Source organism: Eleutherodactylus coqui, chromosome 4, assembly GCF_035609145.1.
Source record: "Eleutherodactylus coqui strain aEleCoq1 chromosome 4, aEleCoq1.hap1, whole genome shotgun sequence".
In the NCBI taxonomy this organism is placed as follows: Eukaryota; Metazoa; Chordata; class Amphibia; order Anura; family Eleutherodactylidae; genus Eleutherodactylus; species Eleutherodactylus coqui.
In genome coordinates, this window is record NC_089840.1 from 234,051,705 (window position 1) to 234,073,957 (window position 22,253).

The following is a 22,253-nucleotide window of genomic DNA, read 5'->3' on the forward strand; positions in this document are numbered from 1 at the left end:
TTCTGTCACCCATCATGTGGATAGGTAAATCTATCTTGGTATATTCTCTTTAAAGGGGTTGTCCCATGATAATAAGTTATCCCCTGTCTATAGGATAGGGAATAACCTGCGGGTTAGTGGGGGTGTCGGTTCTCTCAATGATCCTGAGAAACGGGGTCCAGAGCATCCTACAATGAAGTGTACTGCTACTCCATTCATTTCAGTAGGACCATCAGAGATAGCCAAGTCCAAGTGCATGGAGCAGCAGTGTGCCCGTGCCGCTGCCTTCATTACCGGGTGCTCCGAACCTCTGTTCATGGGATTGCTGGGGGTCCTGGGGATAAGTTTACATCTTGGGACATCCCCTTTTTTAAAGGGGTTTTCCCATAACGCTTTTCACTTATCCACAGGATTGGTGCTAGACGTATTACCTATCCTTTGTACAGGTTGTTAAACGGGGTCTTCATAAATGCAGAGGTTTTTGTAAGGGTGGAATTAGTTTAATCTCCACTTCGTCTTTCTTCACTTTTTGGAGCGGAGAGAGGGCTTTAAACAGATCCGTTCCTGCCACCATTGATTTCAATGAGGTTTGTAAAAATTGAAAGCTTTCTGTTTTTAAAAACCCCATTGAAATCAATGAGGGTCAAAACGGTTCCCCTTTTTCTTTCTTTTCTTTAATTCCGTCTTTCTGCTCCAAAAATGGAACCGAGAGACTAAAAGCCAAAATTAAGACTAAATGCTAGTGTAAATCCATCCAGACTTTTTACATGACATCTTTAACCCCGTACAGGCAGTGTAGTGAGAAAAAAAATCTTCTCAGATGTTGGGCCATGATGCAAAAATGGACATCTTCCCCTTCGGGCTGTTCGTCTCCTGCTGGAGGGCTGTGGGTCTGACCTTCAGTTATGTAATCTGCATGTAAAGCCATAGTAATACCTCCCCAGCCTGGCCGTGGGTACATTCACACTGCGCTGAGGACATCTGGTGGGTTTTCCATACCAATACCCATCCAAAAGTTCCCAAGCCATCCACATGTGTTGTGTTAAAGCATACATTAATTGTGGTTAAACTAAAAGCTCTTCCCAGCTGTCGTCCTCTATAATAAACCACAGTTTTTAATTCTAAGCCGTTTTTCCTCATTCCATCTGAAGGGACTAATTAGCATCTTCCCATGACACACCAGGGTGTGGGAGCGCTGTGACTTCATCCCGACTCCTGCACAATACTACTTGGCCACTCTGATTGCTAAGGAATGGTAAATGTTCAGTGTAGTCATCCCTACGCTCCCATGTGGACTCGGGTAACACCGCGGGGCGGGAAGAAGAACTACAACGCGCAACTTTTTGAAATCCCCTTTTTTAAGCGTTCTTCTTTTTTGTCATAGCTTCCCCTTTTTGTCCGTACAGCAGCAATAAGATGACCCTTCTTCACAAGTTGTTATACTTGTTTGTCCCGGTACCCCTCAATGCAGGCTGCCTTTTTGGGGATTTATCTGATCTGATTATTGATATAGCATCACGAGGTCCGCTCTTTTTTTTTTTTGTCCCCCCCCAGTAGGGACTTGCAGTCCCTAATATCTTATTTTACTATTGGTAAAATGCTACCAAAACATCTTTGTCTTCTTCTGGTACCATACACCAGTAATACTGCTGACTCGGCTCCTGTCCCATCTCATTGCTGGCGCATCATCACAATAAGTCTTTCTGTAATAGCAGCACAGTACCCGGTCTAGATACTTTCATTTTTGTCAGGTAGCCCTCTGCCTGAAATAAAAAAAAAAAGAAATCTCTACTTCCTCTGACATCTTGTCCGCACTTGTCATTTCCTCCCGTCCATAGCTTCCAACTTGTTGTAGGACCTGTCGGCTGGGGGCAGAGCTATGATGCTGGCCTGTAGACAAGCTCTATGCCTGCTGGAAGTTGTAGGGAACAGTCAGTACTGCTGAAGTGATGCATGTAAACGCGGCGGCAGGTTGGTGCATTAGACGATGAGAATCCAGAGTGACAGATAAAAGTGCGGGTTGCTGCTACTTATCTGGACCTCTTGGATTTCGGCATGAATAATCACACGCTGGGCTCTGCAAACAGCTTCTGGAGGCTCTTTTACACGCAAATGAAGATGATAAACTGTTAAAGGCTTTTACCACTTTATGCAAAAAGATCGCTAATTCTTTCAGTCATTTAAAAGATTATCTTTGCGTGTAAAAGCGCCTTAGCAGCAGCACAATGTTTAATTACAAGATATTGGAAGTAGAGGGGAGCACAGCAGCGGGGAGGGAAAGTACAGCAGCTTGCAGCTCAGTTAAGGGCCTGGGAGCCGTGGCAGCAGTGTGATAATGGCCTGCCAGGACCTGAAGCCAACCCACTTTAATTTTTTTTTTAAGCCAACGAGGTGCAGGGGGCGTCTCCGGAAACTCATTCTTGTCTCTACCAGGACTTCCTGGTGGCGTCAAGATACACTAATACCACAGATCTCCTCCTCCTTCCATCTTACATTTATATATCCGAATCAAGGATGTCAGCATGAAATCCCGTATAATATTCTAACTAAGTAGATCAGTATTTCGAGGTGTCGGTTTGCTTTGTGATTTCTCATTGATTAAAAGTCGTCTGATGTAAAGTCACAATTGTTCATATTTCACGGATTTGGGAACAAACTTGCATGGAGATCCCTCTATGAACAATATCTGAGCCAAGTGCTAACGACCAATCATCGCTCTGCGTGAAGGCAAACCAATGACTGTCGCTCATACGCTCCAACAACTTTTCTGAAGGAGTTGCTCCGTGTAAAGGTACCTTAAGGCCATGGAATAGAAGACTATTTACTAGGCATTAGACAGCGGGCCGTGTCCGGGTTTGTGTTTGCCTAGGATGGTTTATAAGCATGGCAGGAATTTTATTGCTTAATTGTGTGTTATTGCGTAATTTCTTTGCTTGGTATAATCAAATGTAGCGTTAACAAAATTTTATCCTGGGCCCTGCCTACAGACTAAGCATAGAGTCCGAGTCACTGCGAGCTGTTGTATCCACCTGGACGTGTCACTGATGGGGGAGCGATTTTTAATGTTTATAGGCGACCATCTTTGTTATAGGGTTAGTCTAGGACGAGGCGCGGCTTCCCAAAAGCAGAATACTCACCCAGATTAGACCGATGACAGACAAACATCCAAGCCTGACCACAGGTCTCCTGAGCCAAACTCTGAGCATTATAGATTCCTACTACCGCGTTTCCCCGAAAATAAGCCCTAGCTAAACCTACATGAGAAAATACCCAGCAATCCTTACCTAGCCGGCGGTGTCCAAGTCCCTCGCGCTGGACCCCGGAGCTGCAGCAGACTGCCGTGTCCTCTGCGTTGACACAGCGCTCTTTTTGGAGACTGTGCTTTGAGTGCTCCGCCTCCAACAAGCAAATGCTATGATTGGATCACAAGTGCCGCTGGATCAGCCAAACAGAGTCGGCATTCGATCACTCACAGCCATTCAGTGAATGACATCACCGAATGGCTGTGATTGGTTCATCGAGTGCCCGCTCTGACTGGCTGGGCCAGCGGCGCTCGTGATCCAATCACAGCACTTGCTCGCTGGAGGTGGGGTATTCAAAGCCCCATCAACAAAGAGTGCTGCGTCAATGCTGAGGACACGGCAGACTGCCGCAGTGCCGGAGACCAGCGCGAGGGACTCGGATGCCGCCGGCCACTGTGCCTCTTTTGTGGCAAAAATAAATATAAGACAGTGTCTTATCTTCGGGGAAACACTGTAGTTGCCTTAGTTTCAGATTTTGCACCAAAATTTGGTACAATTTTCTTTAGTTTCTTTTTTCTTTGCGTACAGTGTCAGGCTATGCCTTCTTTTTTTGGGGGGGGGCACAATGAAAAAACTGTCAAACATCATAAATACGGTTCAAATCGCACAATACCACTTTCTTGAACAATTCGCACCAGAGAATGGACAAATTTTCAATAGTATAGACAACATAGTATAGAGCTTGTATGTTCTTCCCATATTTGCATGGGTTTCCTCCGGGTACTCTGGTTTTCCCCCATGCACCAAAAACATACTATTAGATGAATGTAGACTGTAAGCCCCCATGGGGACAGAACCCAATGTAAGTGATGGCTATCTGTGTACAGCGCTATGGAATATGTATGTGCTATATAATGAAAGGTAGAAATATTACATCAGTGGAGCAGAATTACGGAGACTTCTGCTTTGTAGATCCTGACGGAGCGCACAAATGGGGGCGGCACTCGCCCCGTTCTGGTGCCAGAAGGTTCACACTTGGTTATTGGCTCCTTGTTAGTACGCCTCCTCCTATGACACTACTCCGTACTTTGCTGTGTAGGCCTAGCCAAACATCCCGTACTCGGGACGTGTTAGTGGTCCGAGGAGGGAGAATCTGTCTAGTGCAGGAAGTGGCAGCGGGAAGACTTGGAAAATGGGCGATTGTTCTCTTCAGAATACTGAATTACTATCCATCATGCTGTCCAGCAGGTGTTGAGGGTTGTGGCTCAGGAAGGGAGGATATAACCCGGGCTTATGTCAGCCGCGCCGTGTGGTTTTACACAGTTTGTGATATAAATACATTTCAACTTTTGCTCTTTTTCATGGTCTCCATTGACTATAGTTCTGCAGCAGAGCATTTGGCCTCTTAGGTCATGTGATGATACTCCCAAATGACTGAATTTTCTTCTTGTTTTTTAATTGGACTTTCCTTCAGCTGACTTCTATGAACTGTTGGCCATGTGTCAGATTCGCCTCGTCTTCCATAATTTTGTTTAGAGCTTGTCATAAAAATGAGTGATTGTGTAAACTTAAGGCCCGTTTACATGCAACGATGATCGCTCAAAATTCATTCAAACGATGGCATCTGAGCGATCATCGTTGTGTGTGAATGCTACTAGTTACTTGTTTAAATCCATCGTTCAGCCAGAGAGAAGATAACAGGGATCGCACGCTGTGTTCTCCACGGCAGTCGGAGATTACAGTGTATTCTGCCGACAGTCCGTCCGAGAATAAAGGAGCTGTGTGCAGAGCTCAGACCAAATGCTCGACTCTGCAAACCGATCCCAGAGGCCCTCTTACACACAAATGAATTTGATAAAGTGTTAATGGACATTAGTGTCCATTAACACTTTATGCAAAATGATTGCTAAAACTCTCAATCTTTCAATCGTTTGCATGTAAATGGGCCTTTAATGACGCATGCCTGACAAACAAAAGGACTTGGTGCTTACAGCTTCTTGAATCCGCTAATCAGTGGAGCTGATAACCTACCAATCTGATAATCCATATGATAGTCTCTTGAAACTCCTTTAACACCACGTTTTACCGATGCTAAGTCTTTATGTTCAGCAAAGAGTGAGTGGTGCCATATTAGCCAGAAAAATCTATGTATTCTAGAGTGGGTACCTTCTTATTGGCTAACCAGAAAAATACTTGCACGCTTTTGGAGAGCAAAGACCCCTTCATCAGGTGATGATGGCGGATGATAAATCAAGAGAAATGCACGACCTTTAACCGATGTTACATCAAGACAATTCCTATACTTCATTGATATAAAGCTGTGTGTGAAGGATGGTAGTGGGAAAGGTGGGGACTGAAGGTACTTTTTACATGGAGCGGACTATTGATCAAATAGTTGGAGCAGTGAATTCGGGTGACGGTCATCCTGGGTACAAGCAGCTGACGACTTCACGCTGAGCGATAATCGCTCACTTGTTGGAGTCCCGTGGGTCTGCCTCCATTCTCTGAGCGACTATCACTCCTGTATTAGGCTTCCTACACACGGGTGAGCGTGATATCGGGCCGTGAAACTCAGCCCGACGTTGTACTCGTGCGACGCATTGGTGGATGTGGGGTTTCTTGTGATCCCCTGGTACGGCTTTCAGCCACACGTGCACATCACACACTGTGCTTTCCTGTCCCATTGAAAACAACGGCCAATGCATTCCGAGGGAACGCCCAAAGATAGGACATGGCGCGATTTTTTTTTTTTTCCCCACATGGGGCAAGAAGAGGGTTCATATTCGCACATTTTTCATGGTCGTGTAAAAGCCCCCTCAGAGCGCAGGAGTGATAGTTGGTGGGACAGCTATCGGGTGACTTTTACGTCTGGTCTCAGGCTGATGGATGTGACGTGTCCGTGTAATTAGCCATAAATCCAAGGGGTTACATTCAGTGTTTGTGGTAAGTACTGGGAAGCTCTTCTCAATTCCCAGCAATTTTTTTTTTCTCAGTCCTTCTTAAAGGCTAGAGACTCCTTTTTGGTGGACTTTTCTTTTTTTCTGTTGTTCACTTAAAGGGGTTGTCTCGTGAAATCAAGTGGGGTTCAGCACTTCTGTATGGCCATATTAATGCACTTTGTAATATACATCGTGCATTAATTATGAGCCATATAGAAGTTATTCACTTACCTGCTCTGTTGCTAGCGTCCCTGTCGCCATGGATCCGTCTAAATTCGCTGTCTACTGGCGTTTTTAGACACGCTTGCGCAGTCCGGTCTTCTCCCTGGTGAATGGGGCCGCTCGTGCCGGAGAGCTGGTCCTCGTAGCTCCGCCCCGTCACGTGTGCCGATTCCAGCCAATCAGGAGGCTGGAATCGGCAATGGACCGCACAGAGCCCACGGTGCACCATGGAAGAAGACCCGCGGTACATCGTGGGTGAAGATCCCAGCGGCCATCTTGGTAAAGGAAGAAAGAAGTCGCCGCAGCGCGGGGATTCGGGTAAGAACCTTTTTTTTTTTTTTTTTTTTTAACCCATCCCTTGGGTTTGTCTCGCGCCGAACGGGGGGCCTATTGAATAAAAAAAAAAAAACGTTTCGGCGTGAGACAACCCCTTTAAGTGCATGTATTTTGGAATGACATTTTTACAATAGACTTTAATTACAAAAATGTCGTTGCCTAGTGGTGACGCGGAATCTGTGACCTTTCTGCAATGTCAATTGCGGAAGGGCCGCAGTTTGGACGACTTCCATTAACTTTAATGGAAGCCGTCTGCACGGAATGGCATGCTGTGGGTGGTATTTGCTGCGAAGTCCAGAGGCAGTCGCCTGCTCCAGATGCTGCAGTGCAAATATGCCCCTGTGCAGCCGGCCTTAGAATGTAATTTACAAACTCAGCAAAGTTTCTTTGTGCTCATGATTTAGCTGCTAAGCATGTGCAAGAAAAAACTAAAGCCCCATTTATGTACGATGATAATAGTGTGAACGACTGAATCAATTAACTTATTTGCATAGAAATTCTGAGCCTTTAAAAACCTCTTTCTGTCATTTTGGTTAGCTAAGTAAACCCTGTATATGTAGTCTGCTCAGGCGCATGTGTGTTTGTGAGGGGAAAGTCTTGCTGGCAGGTTTTTAATTGGTGTGAAGATGAGCCATTTTATTCTCCCAGCATGAGTAAACAAGTACTTGCTGTGTTTTGCAAGGCAAACAATCGCCCCTCCCCTCAAGTTGTTCAGTCTTTTCAAAAGACTGAACAAATGACATTTAACCCCTTAATGACATGGTCTATTTTGCGCTTAAGGACGCAAGGATTTTTGGTGGATTTTCTTCATTTATCAAAAGTCATGATTTTTATTTTTCCGTTGACGCGGCCAAATAAGAGCTTGATTTTTGCGTGGCGAACTGTAGTTTTTATCGGTGCCACTTTTGGGTACATAGACTATATTCTAAAACTTTTTTTTTTTTATAACAGAGAAAACATCAATTCTGCTATAGATTTTTTTTTAAATTTTTTTTACAGTGTTGCTCATGCAGCATAAATAAGACAATCCATTTTTTTCTGCGGGTCGATACGATTACAACGATACCAAAATTAATAAATTTTTTTTTTTTTTTCTAAATTGCTGCATTCAAAGTCCTGTAGCTCTTTTATTTTTTGATGTACAGAGCTCTGAGGGCTTATTTTTTTGTGAGACAAGCTGTAGTTTTTATTAGTACCATTTTGGGGTACATACGGCTTTTTTGATCACTTTTATTGCGTTTTTAGTGAGGCAAAATGCTTAAAAATTTGCATTTTGTGACTGACAGCCAACTCCCGCTGCGCGCTATCCCCAGGACACGATCCCGCGCTATCCCCAGGACACGATCCCGCGCTATCCCCAGGACACGATCCCGCGCTATCCCCAGGACACGATCCCGCGCTATCCCCAGGACACGATCCCGCGCTATCCCCAGGACATAAGTTTACACCCTGTTGCAGGAAGGACCCCGCTCCCAGGACGTAAACTTACGCCTTGGAGCGGGAAGGGGTTAAACCAAGCAGGAGCAAACAAACTAGGTACCATTTTTATGCAGGCTGAAACTTGGCGATAAACGACAAGCTAACGAATAGTGCACGATGGCCATGTGTTTACATGTAAAAATTATCGCTCCCTTTCGCCCGTTTGAACAAATTTTGAGTGATCTAATCGTTGTGTGTAAGTGAGTCTTAAGAACCCTTTCACACGGGATGAACTGTCGGGCAAACAATGCAGACACTTGTCCCAGTGATGCTCGCTGCTGTGCTGGTACATGGGGGCGAGTATCGCTAGCATCACTCGGAGTGCGGCCGGCATGGAGGCAGGGTGGCTGGCCAGTGCTCTCCCTCTACCCGCCTCCATTTGCTGTAAGCAGGCAGCCCTTCTGTGCTGAACGACTGCCGTTTACACTGATCGGTTAGTCGTTCAGTTTTCAGCATGCAGAAGCGGAACAGCTCTCATCCAGTCGGTCTCTGCATGCATTCCCAACGATAATCACTCAGCTTCTCCCTGGGTCGTGAGAATCTGAACGATCTATCAGCCCATGTAATAGGACTTAGGCCTCATATCCACGGGGAAAATCAGGCCCGCCGCGGATTCTTCATGCAGAATCCCGCAGCGGGTCCCTCCTTTCCCCCGGACATGAGGCCTAAAAAGAAGAATTACTCACCTGTCCGGACGCTGCGGATCTTCCCTCCGTCGCGGCCGGATCTTCTTTCTTCGGCCAGGCGGATGTGCTCGGCACGCCGGCAGCGTTCACTCCAATTTTCTTTTTTTTAACTCCTGGTCTCATGCGCTCCCGTGCCGGAGAGCAGAAATTCAACTGCAGGTGTGCCGCGGATCCGGACGGCTTCCATAGGCTTCAATAGCAGCCTGCGGGAGACCCGCACTAAAATGGAGCATTGTGCAGGTGTTTTCCCGCACACGCAATCCTCAAGGGAAAATGACATTCGCAGGTATTTAATTACCTGCGGGTGTCCAATGCATCCCTATAGGGAGCGGATCACGCGTGCAGGAGAAACGCTCCGGATTTTAAATGTTATTTTAGCCGTGGACATGAGGCCTTATAGACTGCGGTGTCCATACAGCCATAAGTAGAAGCTGCGGAACACAAAAATGATTGTGAGCCCCAAAAGCATGCAAGTGAAGAAAAATGTCCAATGTCTTGTAAAGGCTTGCAGATCTCCGTTCTCTCATTAGCCAATAAAGGTATCACCTCTATAATACTTCTTGTTCTCTTGTATAAAAGCCTATTTCACATCACAAGGCTTATATAGAAAAGTCTTCAAAGCTTATCGGCTCTGTAAATATTTGCGCCGGTTGTAACTACGATCGGTCTGTTTGCTCAGTCACGGTACTTCCTGCCTGGAATTCGGTCTGAGCGGACGACTACTCCATTATACCCTTCACATCAAACTTGGGAAACTTTCTGACTACACAATTTAAAAGAAGACATGGTTGCAACTCTTCAAGCTGTCTATGGACATGACATGTATCCACCTGTGATACTTTGTAGCGTCATGGAACCTCTGCCTGTCTCTTCCAACCAGGGGTTCTATGAAGCTGGGTATGGGGTCCCTGAAAAGCACAGCTGTCACTTTGACCATAGGGGTTCCATACAGACTTCATGGTGCTAATAGTTGCTTGGCGGGCGACAAACAGAAAACTCATCCAGTTAGAGTTGCTTTCAGCTTCTTTAAGGTATAACTTGTAGTCGGTCTTCCCAGGGAGTCGAATAACTTTTTATCCATTGGTTCTCCATTGTATTAATCAGTGTGGCCGATGTATTTTATTATGCCCACGTGTTACAATATAAATGACTTAACCATTGCTGTGCCCCCTCTTCCACAGGGTAATGTTCCAATCCAGACATGCCTTACGTGGATCGCCAGAATCGCATCTGTGGCTTCCTGGATATTGAGGAACATGAAAACAGCGGCAAGTTTCTTCGGAGATATTTCATCTTGGACACCAGCCAGAACAGTCTGCTATGGTACATGGACAATCCGCAGGTGAGCTGTGTACTCGGTGAGCTCTGTTTATAGGGCAGACTATGTGATTTATTACATGGCAGCTTTACATTAGCCTTGACATGTCCGCCCCAGTCACATCCTCACCACATTAGAGCTCATTACTCATTAACTACTCGTCAGCATCAACTATATGTTAAGACCGTTGTGGTTTTCTGTGTATAATTTCCCATTTTTCTGAAGCTTTTTATGACTTTTCTGTGTAATATGCTTCGTTTTTATATTTTCAGAACCTCCCGGCGGGTTCCCCTTCTGTGGGATTGCTTAAGCTCACCTACATTTCCAAGGTAAGTGTTTTTTCTCAAGAGGAACATAAATCCTCGATCCCGTTAATTTCTAATAGTCTCTTATCCACTTTTCTTATACATAGGTGAGCGATGCCACCAAACTTCGGCCAAAGGCGGAGTTTTGCTTTGGTAAGTTATCAGTCTTCATTCATGTAATCCTCCATCGTGAGAGGGGCTGGATTTAAGGAGAGGGGCTTGTCTTACGGAGTTACTGATTGCAAGACCATTTAAATGGTATCTGTGATTAGATTGGAAGAACCATGATGATAGAGCAGATAAATGATGCCCTAACAAGTTCTGGTCCTTTTACACGGGCAGATATAATATGTAATGCCTTGCTAACGACCACTGACTGACAACGAACATGTCGGTCAGCGCTCGTTCCCTCCGTGTACACAGGCAGATTTTATTCTCTATGGGGACAACCTATAATTAACATGATTGATCGTCCCCTATACAGCTGTCACTAATCGGCTGCATGTCTCTGCTTTTACACGCAGAGATGTGCGCCAATCAATTAGCATTTTAATGCTTGAATAAACAAGCCGATCAGCCAATGAATATTAGGGATCAATAATTGACCTATGTAAAAGGATCTGCGTGCCAATCTGTGCTGGGGGGCATGTGTCAGGAGGGCTGGAGCCAACCCGGATTGAGAAATTTCTGTATAATTTACACCAGAAACAGGTGTAAATTATACCGGAAATGTACGCCTACAGAAGTTAGACTGGTATTTGAAATGCCGGTCCTAATAAACTTCCACTACAGTGTATTACGTGATGTATTATTTGATGTTGGGCTAAAGGGGGACCTTTCTATATATTTCATAGACTATTGTTAATATACTGTACTGTGTCCTAACAGGGCCGAGATGGCTCGTTTATTTTGGCTTTCCTGCCCATGCATCTCAAAGGCATACAAGTTGGTCATGTCTGTTAATGTGGCCATGCACAGGTAGAATAACGTCAGATGAGCCTGCCAAGACTGTCTGACTGTGTAATGCATAGAGGGGTCGCCCAGGTCTCCAACGCAGATTTGGGGGAACACATCAGGCATGTTGGATCTCATGGAAGCTAAGTCACTGAGATATCTGGCAGTGACTTACTCCCCTCTAGCTATTGAAAGCACGTTCTCACTGAACCAGGCTTGCATGTGTATGGGGGGGGGGGTCAGGAGAAATGGCGGTTATCAGGTTTATGGACTCCTTTAAACATATCTTTTGCGGAATAGTTAGGGTTATAAATCTTGACTTTATGTATATAAGCCCTAAAACTGGGATTGTGTGGACCTCGCCTGCTCTGCATTGGCTGTATTCAGCATCCGTATGCTTTAAGGCCTCCTTCACACAGGCGACAAAGTTGCAACAACGCCGCAAATCGCATGTGTGTGAAGGCTATGGGTTTCTTCACATTTGAAAGGTTTTGTAGCATGCAACATTACGAGTCATAAACCTTGCGGGTTTCGCAATATGCACGTGACTTGCAAGGTTTTGTAGCCCGTGTCTCCCTGTGGAGTCTTCCTCTGTGTTGCACCACTTGAAAACGCGATTTTCGTGCAAGCGATGCTACTTTGACAGTAGAAAATCCTACTGTCAAAGCCCTAAACTAAGCCCTAGCGGCAGAAAAAATACATCACCTAAGAGGCGCTGTCAGCTCTGGGGCCAGTTTTCCCTGAAGCTCCCCGACACTTGCTTGAAGTCTTCTGCCAATACTTCCTGGGTTGGAGGATCACAATCCCCACCTCCAGGAAGGGCTGGCAGTGATTGGTTGACGAGCTCTTTGGCTCTGCCATTCAGAACCAGTGCTCGTTGAACCAATTGCAGCCATTCAATGAATGAATGGCTGTGATTGGTTCATCGAGCGTCGGCAATAATTGGCTGAGCCAGGGCTCGTTAACCAATCACAGCCAGACCTTCCTGGAGGTGGGGATTGTGATCCTCCAATCCGGGAAGGGCTGGCAGAAGACTGAAAAGTGCAGAGGTGAAAAGGAGACCCGCGCTGGAGATGATAGTGCTTCTTTTTTTTTTTCTGCAGCTAGGGCTACGATTTTCTTGCAGTGATGGTGACCCCCGTGTGAAGGAGGCCTAAAGAACACGCCAAATAATTGCTTCTAGAGGCGCATCCTTATATATGGCACATGACAGCTTTGTACACAGAGGCCCGCATTTCTGTGATGGGGTAACTTGTATTCTGGTTGTGTTATTTTATACTTTCAAAAGTCCTTATAGTAAGGAAATAACTTCTTAATGGAGTATATACTTGGAATATAGTAGGAAAGTCTTTCCTTCTGCTTAATAAGAAGAGTGCATCTGATTCCGCTTATATTCGGAATTGCTTAGCAGAATGAAGGACGATGGTTGGAAAACCTGAGCTGGCCGGTCTTGGTGAAATGGCCTATTTTTGGAGCTGCGGTGCCCTTTAAAACAAGTCACTCAGCAGAAAGCTTTATTTTCTTAGACGCATAATGTACATTGATCGGCCGTTGGACGAGCCGCATCCTGACTGCTGCTTGTAGTTTGTAGATGCAGACCCTCCTGAGATGGGCTATTTTAGGTTGTAGCTTCCTGTGTAGATGCGCCTCATTCTCCCCTCTTCCTGAGCCGCTTCCTTGCTATCTCGCTCCTTCTCTTCACTGCTGAAACTTTACCGTCTGTTAATGAAATTGTGACAAAGTCAAGTGTAGCCCTTATTAAATGTGTGAACCGGATGCCGTTGCTCTGGTGAGCGTTACTTTGTGTCTGCTACCTTTTTGAAACCTTGTATATGTAATACTGCAGCGGTTTTGCATTAGTGGGTCCTCCATGCATGTACAGTATATGGAACGGTCTCTTACCATTCCATATACTGTCCATGCATACCAGATACACCGTCCTGCCAAAAGTAATTAAACACCTAGGCAAAAATTAAAATGAGTATTTATTTCTGTATATTAATACCTAGTGGAGCCTCCTTTTTGGTCCTAATGACATTGGATACTCCCTGGGGCATACTCTCTCTACTAATGTCTCATATACTTCAGCTGGTGTTTCCCTCCATTCATCCTGCAAACATCTGGCGAGTTCTTTTTAATACTTCTTGACCCAACGTTACATAGCGTCCCAAAGATATTCAATAGGTCGAGACTCTCTGCAGGCCTGACCAGTCTTAGAACATGTATATCCTCAAACCAGTGTAAAACAGCGTTGTCTTGTTGAAAGTATTGCTGACCCTTTCCAGAGTTTCATTATTGTCTAGAAGGTCTAGGTACATCTGTGTTCATGATTCTTGCACCTACTACCAATTGACTGAGATCATGCCACATAAATCATCTATAGAACTCTGCCTTACTTTAAGGGGTATTTCAGTTACCAGGTGGGGTACCCCCGTCAGTTCTCAGCCATTTACTGGTTGAAAACTGATTGATCGGTGGGAGGGTTTGACCACTTGGATTCCAGCTCTACTCTGGGACCTGGTCATGCCACAGTCCTGTGCCGGGATATGATATCGCAGCACACAAGTAGTGGCATTCTGTAAAGGTCTATAGAAGTTGTTCTTTGGTAGACATTTTGTTCCACAATGAGGGGTTACCTCATCCCTTCCTCCAGACAGGAGTGAATAGAACAGGGACATATCATCATTAGCCATGTTTGCCTTGCTGAACAGATCGGTGGCCCCTAAAGGTAACCATACACTTTAGATAGAAGTTGGTTGATGATTGCATAATAGACTGGTGAATGATCATTTTGCCAACATAACCATACATATTTTAGTTCTTATTGGCCAGTTATAGTTGTCTAAACTGGTCATACATGTTCTATAAAGGCCACCATACACCTTTAACAACTGTCTGGCAAACTATTGTTCATCTGTTTCCATTGGCTCCCCCATATACATGAATGCTCTTCTGAAAACTTGTGTTTTGGGATATAAGCCGCAGCCAGACAAGTTTGGTGGTGCCTTCATTCCTGGAGAACAAAATCGCCAAAAAGCACTGAAATTCAACATCGCTTATCCTTTTTGAGGGATAGGTTGAGCTGTCCCCATACAGTCATCCAGTCCCGCCATCATTGGTGGGTTTGGATGACTAAACTAATTTGTATGGAGGCCCTAAAACTGGACAAATGATGAAAGTTCATTCAACTATCGGACACAAATTTCCAACTTTTCCGACTTCTTCCCAGATGACGGTCTGCTAATAGTATTGGTAAATTTCACCCAAAGAACTACTGTTGGGTTTGAAACCTCCCTGTTTTCATCAACTTTAGTTCAATGTGTGTTTTGGGCACCTCTGTCCTTCATATGAGGATGCTGCCGGCAGCCCTGCCTTGATGAACCCTTTGGGCATGGAAGCCTTGTTCATGTTTTCTTATAATGGCTCTCTAGTAGAAGTAAGCATTGAGTAATGTGTGCAGGAAACTGCTTTACATTTCTGAACGGTCTTGTACAACAGAGGGCAGAGGAGGACGTCGGGAGGCTTTTATATTTAGCAATGGTTCTCATTTAAAAGCGGCCTTTTGAAAGCGGCAAATGAAATCTGACTCATAGACTTTTTGCTGCTTTGCTGTAATTGCTGGTTAATTTAGTCAGAAACACATTCTATCCTCCCACGCCTGGTCGGCTCATTTCTAATCCGCTGTTTCTCATCTTCATTCTTCAAGTGCTTCTCACTTCCTTGTGTGTGAAGAATGGGTTGCTGGGTTAAAGACAACTTGGCAATTCTGCTGACATGTCTGTTTTTAGTAAAGGCACAAAATAAGGATGCCTTTTTTTTTTTTTGTATTTTTTTTTTTTGTGTGACTCAGCATTGTAATGTCTCTCTGTTGTTCCCCCTTCAAATGTAACAATACTAGTTAACTTTTGTCTAACTTTTAGAATATATGACCAATAAATCCATAATAGTGGTATTATGGAATCTGTCAGCTGGCAAAATAGTCCCATAGACCGATCCCAAAGTTTTCTCTGCCTCCATTCCTTCTTGCTAAATATCGATCAGTAAGATATATGTAGGATAACTTGTCACTGTGTGCCCCATAAGTAGATGACTTCTCACTTCTGTAGGTTCTCTTGCATGATGTTTAGCATTTGTTTGTCTTGTGTCTTATGGATAATGATTTTGTTCCACGCTTTCTCCTGTATGATCAGTTAGTTAAGGCCCTCCGTTTAAGATCCCGATTAAAGCTGCTTCTTGCCTCTGACATATATCTTGGGTAAATCTTGGCCGTCTGTGTGCTGCAGTCCAGCAAAGGTTTGACACTCTCGGCTTCTGCAATTTAAATTATGTAAAAAATACACCTGTCTATAATACAGAATATAATCTCCGAGCCAATGGAAGTATCTTTTTTTTTTTTTTTTTTTTTTCTTTAATGACCTGAACCACTTTCTTTGTTCATATTCTGCCCATTACCTGCAGACATCAGTATTTTAATATTTATTAAAGGTCACCTTCAAGCTGTTAGAAAGTTGCAATGTAAGCGTGTGTGTGTACATTGTTGCAGAAATTCCCACAAATGTGCTGCACTTGTGGGTTCCTTTGCTTTTACTCCTCTGTCCAGTTCATCGCAAACAAGCTCAATGGGGGTTTAAGTCTGGAGACTGTGCAGGCCATTCTGTTCTCTGAAGCCTACTGGCTGCTTCTTGAGTAACCTAGAAGTATTTTTTTGGATCATTTGTCTTGCTGTAATGTGAACCCATGACCAACTAGGCGTACACCTGAGGGTATTGTCGAAATGCTACGGTAGCACCAACTCTGGATCCGGTAATAAAAGCCCCAGGCCATCACGCTTCCTCCTCCATGTTTGACAGTTGATATCACACACACTCAGGAACCATCCTTTCATATACTTGATAATGTACAACAACTCTTTGTGATGTACCAAAGATGTCAAGCTTCCACTCTTCAGCAGTTTTGCTGCATTAAGCTGTGCTTAACAATCTTGCGCCGTGAGACACTGATCACACAAACTGTTGACTCTCAAAAACTTGTCATCTGATTTTGTAATGGCCTGTGGTCTGCCAGACCTCTTCTTGTCAGTTTTCTACAGTTTCCAAGTACTTCTTGATGGTATAAGACAACCACCTTGGCTTTCGTGGCCATTTCTGTGTAGGTCAGACCTACACTTCTTGGGTTTGTAATCGTCTGTCTGCAAGAAAAAAGTAATTAACAAGAGGAGACAATTATGATAGCAATGTGCCCAGTCCTGAAGAGCACAGCTGTTCTAAATCCTTCCCTGGAGGGTGTTGTAATGCAATCTGTTGTAGCACTGGCTACATAGAATCATACGGTTTGAAAGTAATCTACAAAAGTTGCGAAACCTGTAGAAATAGCTTGCATCCACTTTCAATCCACAATTTTCTTTCTGTTCTGTAGAGCTCTCATTGAAATCAATGCTAGCTGTGCCTGCAGTTAGAAGCGCCAATCACTACACAGAGGTTGGCGCCGAGAGTTCTGCTGCTTCAGCTTCGACCTCTGTGTATTTGTGGCGCTGATCAGTTGGGGTCCCAAGCAAATCAACTATTGATGACCTATCCTAAGGACAGGTAATCAGTAGTTTCCTCTATGGGAAAAAGATTGTTGCTTTTCAAGTTCACCTGATCACCTAATGCCATCTGTAGAATCTTGAAATGGTACCGGAGGGGCCTCTTTCAGAGGATATAGCCAGTCTTCAACAGCACCTGTAATTTGCTGATGGTGCCTCTTATACGTATGTCTTGTCCCCGTGTGAAAACTTGTCTGTTTTGTATTTATTTTGCAGTAATAAATGCCGGCATGAGAAAATATTTCCTCCAAGCCAACGATCAGCAAGACCTGGTGGAATGGGTGAACGTCCTCAACAAAGCTACCAAAATAACAGTGAGCATCCTTTTTATATTGTGGCACATTCTCTCAACTGATGAAGCTTGAATTTTATTAAAGTGGTTGTCCATTTGTGCCTATGCCTGGGATAGGTCATCCACAGCAGATCCGCTGGGGTACATGATCACTGGAGGTGCTTTCACACTTGTGCTGGGGATTCCACTTACCTGCTCTGTTAATGGAGAGTCTCTGCAGCCGAATGATTCTGACTACCTGATGCACACTGTGTACTAGTGTGCATTAGTAGTTAAGACTAGAGATGAGCGAGCATACTTGATAAGGCAAACTACTCGATTGAGTAGTGCCTTATTCGAGTACCTGCCCGCTCATCTCTAAAGATTCGGGTGCCGGGAGGGGGCAGGGGAGAGCGGGGAGGAATAAAGGGGAGATCTAGCTCTCTCTACTCGCTCCCCCCTGCTCACTGCCGCAACTCACCTCTCACCCGCGCTGGCACCCGAATCTGTAGAGATGAGCGGGCAGGTACTCGAATAAGGCACTACTCGCTCGAGTAGTTTGCCTTATCGAGTATGCTCGCTGCTCTCTAGTTAAGACCCTACATGCTGCTGTGACTGGCAGAACCGCTCATGTGGGCAGCACTGATTATTCAAAGAAGGTGCAGTGTCATAAGGTGCATTTACACGCACAAATGATCGCTCAAAAGTCATCAGAGACTGACAGTTTTGAGCCATCATTTTGCATTAGCTGCTAATGGGCTAATCGGCCCATTAGTATCCAATAGCTCTATTTGCATGTATTTGGAGAACAGCGGGTGCTCTGTTCTCTAAATACACCACTGTTCTCCAGCGGGACAGCTGCTGAAAGAATGTTATCAGCGCTGCCTGTAGAGAACTCAACGTGCGTTCCGTCTTATCACTCTCAAAGGATTTTAAGCTAAGCGATTGACGAAAAGTGCATGATGGGCACACATTTACATACTATTATCATTTAAAAGATGGCTTTTGAGCGATTAATCATTGTGTGTAAAAGGGCCTTTACTAGCGTTACATAGAAATGTACATTGTGCATCAGATAGCCAGAAGCTGGTGTGGCCATCTTTGTTTCTCCAGGCCAGGAGGGTCGCTTTAATCAAACTGCACAATTCAGTCAGCAAGTGGACTTCATTGATCAATATATAAAGGCGTTTGCAGGGACGTAATAAAATCTAATGGACGGGATAGTGTACAATAAATGATCAACAAGATCATTATGTAATTAATAAGCCTAGAATATTGTATGTTTCAAGATGCCACGGTCATATTATATGCAGAATTTTCCACTCTACAATCTATATCCTTGACTGATTATGTGGGTATTAAAAAAATGAGAAAAAAAAAAAACTGCCTGACTTTACACTAGAAACGACCTATGGCAGGGTTTCTGCAGTATTCTGCTGTGGGTGGCTTCCTTTTCAATGTTGAGAAGGGTTTTTGTATTTTAAGTGCTATCTCAAGACATGTAGCGGTGCCTATTAAAAGCACAAAGACGTGGGAGGTTCGGTTTCCTGCCAGAAACCATCTTTCCTCCCAAACCAATGTGATTGGCTGCAAAGTAAACTTTTTCTTGTGAGAACTTGGCTGAGTTGTAGAGACTCGTCTTAGCCTAGTCCTTGCTATTAATTAAAGTCAGATACCTTGCAGGATCTTGTCATTCTTATACTATAACAGCTCGGTGCTATAGTAGTAGCTGAGCTTTATACGGGGCATCGTTTTAGTGTTATGATGTCTAAATGCATATAACGAAGAGGAACTTCACTTTTAAAACCTTTTTACTTGTTGGAACGATATGTCAAATTTTGATTATTGGCGGTCCCGTTACTGAGACCACTGCTGAGCGCTGAAACGAGGGGGCTGCAGCGCTCACCCAAGCACTGTACCCTTTTTGGCTGTCTTCGTTGTTTGCTGGCTCCTTTCGTCAGCTGAAAACAGATCCATAGAGCTCTATAGATACCTTCTGTAGACCTCTAGACATTCGTCTTCAGTTGCCAAGAGGACCCAACAAGCAGCAAAGACGTGAAGAGTTCTTCTCGGGTCAGTGCTGCTGCCCCCTTGTTTCAGCAATCAGTGGGGATCCTGGCAGTGAGGCCCCCACTAATCAAAACTTTTGAGACCCCTCTGCACTTTGAAAACTTTTGACATGTCCGTTACTTAAACACCATATAATGTACTAAATACTGTGAGGTTTTATGTGGGTCAAAGAGACTGGTTGCTCCAAAGACACTCTTGTCAGCTTGTTCTCTCTGTGTAGTAATGCTGACAAATGGTAACCTTTCGGACTCCTCCGTAGGTACCAAAACCTAGTGACCACCCGTGTCCCGCTGACAGCGTGCACCACCAGCTGGAATATTCAGGCAGCAGGAAGCAGATCTCGTACAAGACTGAAATAGTCGGTGGTGTCCCCATTATCACCCCAACACAGGTACCTATCTGTTAAATATTTACTACAGCGGTAGAACGTATTATTGCAGATGGTAGATCTGTTCTTCAGGGGGTGCCGTCATTTTTCTCTTAGATGGGTTTAAATGCCCCCATGCATATTAGACAAAAATTGTCTGAAGCCACCGATTTCAGTGGAACCAGAGAAGTGTCGGCTGTGTATGGGGGCTTCTAGACTTTCGCTGATGGATTATGTCGGAGGGTAAAAGGATCAGTCACATAGAATTTCAAGACCTGATCCTTTAGTTTCCCCTAGAATTAAGCTGCCGTTATAGATGTCTGGCTATGGCTATGTCCATTATCCCCATGTAAAAGACTCGGTTGGGAAGTTGGAGATAATAGAGAAAATAGCCGTTGGCAATCGAGTATTCAGCTGACAGCTGTTAAAGCTGTATTGGCAACTTAAGGCCATGTTCACACCGGGCAGGATTGACGGATTTTTTTGCACAGAAAATCTGCAGAATTTACAAGAGTATCAATGTGGATGAGAGATGCAAAATCTTGTCCACTTGCTGCAAAAAAAAAAAAAAAAAGTTTGCGCCAAATCAGTGTAGATAGAGATGAGCGAGTATACTCGCTAAAGGCAATTGCTCGAGCCAGCATTGCCCTTAGCGAGTACCTGCCCGCTCGAGACAAAAAGTTTGGGTGCCAGCGGCAGGCAGGGAGCTGCGGGGGAGAGCGGGGCGGAACGGAGGGGAGGTCTCTCTCTCCCTCTCTGCCCCCCGCTCCCTCCTGCTGACTGCCGCTACTCACCGCTCCCCCGCGCCGGCACCCGAACCTTTCGTCTCGAGCGGGCAGGTACTCGATAAAGGCAATGCTTGCTCGGGCAATTGCCTTTAGCGAGTATACTCGCTCATCTCTAAGTGTAGACATTGACCCGCAGTGCAGAAATTAAATGCACAGCATGTCTATTCTAGCAGTGATGCTAATGATGTAGAAAACCTGTGGATTTCCACCATAGATTCCAACGTAGAGGCCGAAATCTGTACCACAATCGGCAGGAAATCCATAACAGTAGTTGCAGATTTGAAGAGCAGATTTCTGCCGCTGACTTTCCATGTGAAAAATTTGCAAATAATCTGCAGCAAAATGCAATGCGACAGAAGGCGTGGATTTAGTAACTTCGATTTTACCCATAGAAATCTGTGCTGCAAATCCTCCATGTATGAACACGGCCATAGTCTCCCTTTACTGCTTTTTGACCCTGACCAGTCTCATGTGTAAAGTTTCACATGGGGTAACGGGGTGGTCTGGTGGTCCAAAACTGCATACACACTCCAAAAAGGGGGGAAAAAATTATATATATTTTATTTTTATTTTCCGCAATCACCTTAGGTGCTAAAAGTAGTCACTATTAACGCTTTCCAATCCACTGTGACATCTAAAGACATTATGATTTAAGGCTGTACAGCTCTGATGTTGGAAGGCGTCCGTCGGGGTTCTCTTACTGTATATTGCCAGCCTCTCTGCTGTCTGAGCCTGTTCAATGTGTCACTTCATGCAGTACTGGCTTTAGCCAGCATATAGCGCTGTTGTATAATGGCAGAAAAAGAGTAAGCCCCCTAGGAAAACCAGGATACAAATTGGATTAGAAAGGGTTAACAACCATGCACTTCTGGTTACATTTCACATTGTTCACAAGAATTGTGAAGCATAGTCTTTGCTATTTAATTTGACTTTCCTGACTGACACCTAGTGGCGTTAGCAATTAATCGTATGACTACTGACGTCTTTAGAGGCAACATAATACTACATATTGTCACAATAGTTCAATAGTGGGTAGCTATGGCCTTTTTTAAAATACAAATTGAAGTGTGTATACATTTTTGGCCCACCTTGTATATTTAGAAAAATGATACCCATTTAAAGGGGCTGTCCACAATTTTCTAAAAAAAAGTCTATGCCCCCCCCAACCCCCTCTAGAAATGACATGACTCTTGTCTGTACTTTGACTGATATTTCAGCTCATCCCTTTTACGAATAATGGGGCTGAGCAGTAAATGCCAAAACCTTTAATCCTGAAGTGTAACTTTGCCTTGGATATTGCCTACTAGAGACCTGAAGCTGAACGCCACTTCTACTCCATTTAATCCTAAACTATCAACCTTGCCTTGGTCCTTTTTTTAATGCTTTTCTCCCTCCAGATATCATCTGTATTGATATGTTTTTGTAAAGTCATTGCAACTTTGTTTTTATTCTCCATATGTAGCAAGATATAAGTGAAAGTGCCAACACTGGCGATAAGGGGAACTTGAAACGCACCCAGAGTCACCTCTCGTCCCCTTTCCGGCCCTCAGAAAGTGGTGTTATAAAAGCCGGATACTGCGTCAAGCAAGGAGCTGTGGTAAGAGGCAAAGAACATTAGGGATCTACTTGATCTACTACAGTAGTAGGACTAGTACCCCCACACTACAGGATCATGGCTCGTTGAACTGTACCGTTACACTGAAGCGAAGTACC

At 44.5% G+C, this 22,253-nt stretch overlaps 1 protein-coding gene across 3 annotated transcripts in view; it reads left to right on the plus strand.

Moving 5' to 3' along the window:
• The window catches only part of PLEKHA1 (pleckstrin homology domain containing A1), a 41,370-nt gene that overhangs the window by 9,063 nt on the left and 10,054 nt on the right, over positions 1-22,253 (plus strand). For all 3 annotated transcript variants that reach the window (XM_066600880.1, XM_066600879.1, XM_066600878.1), the window contains exons 2-7: positions 10,065-10,225; positions 10,474-10,530; positions 10,614-10,659; positions 17,261-17,358; positions 19,645-19,776; positions 22,003-22,137. In XM_066600880.1, coding sequence (XP_066456977.1) covers positions 10,085-10,225; positions 10,474-10,530; positions 10,614-10,659; positions 17,261-17,358; positions 19,645-19,776; positions 22,003-22,137 — 609 coding nt within the window. In that variant the 5' untranslated portion in view covers positions 10,065-10,084. The remainder of the gene's footprint in view (positions 1-10,064; positions 10,226-10,473; positions 10,531-10,613; positions 10,660-17,260; positions 17,359-19,644; positions 19,777-22,002; positions 22,138-22,253) is intronic.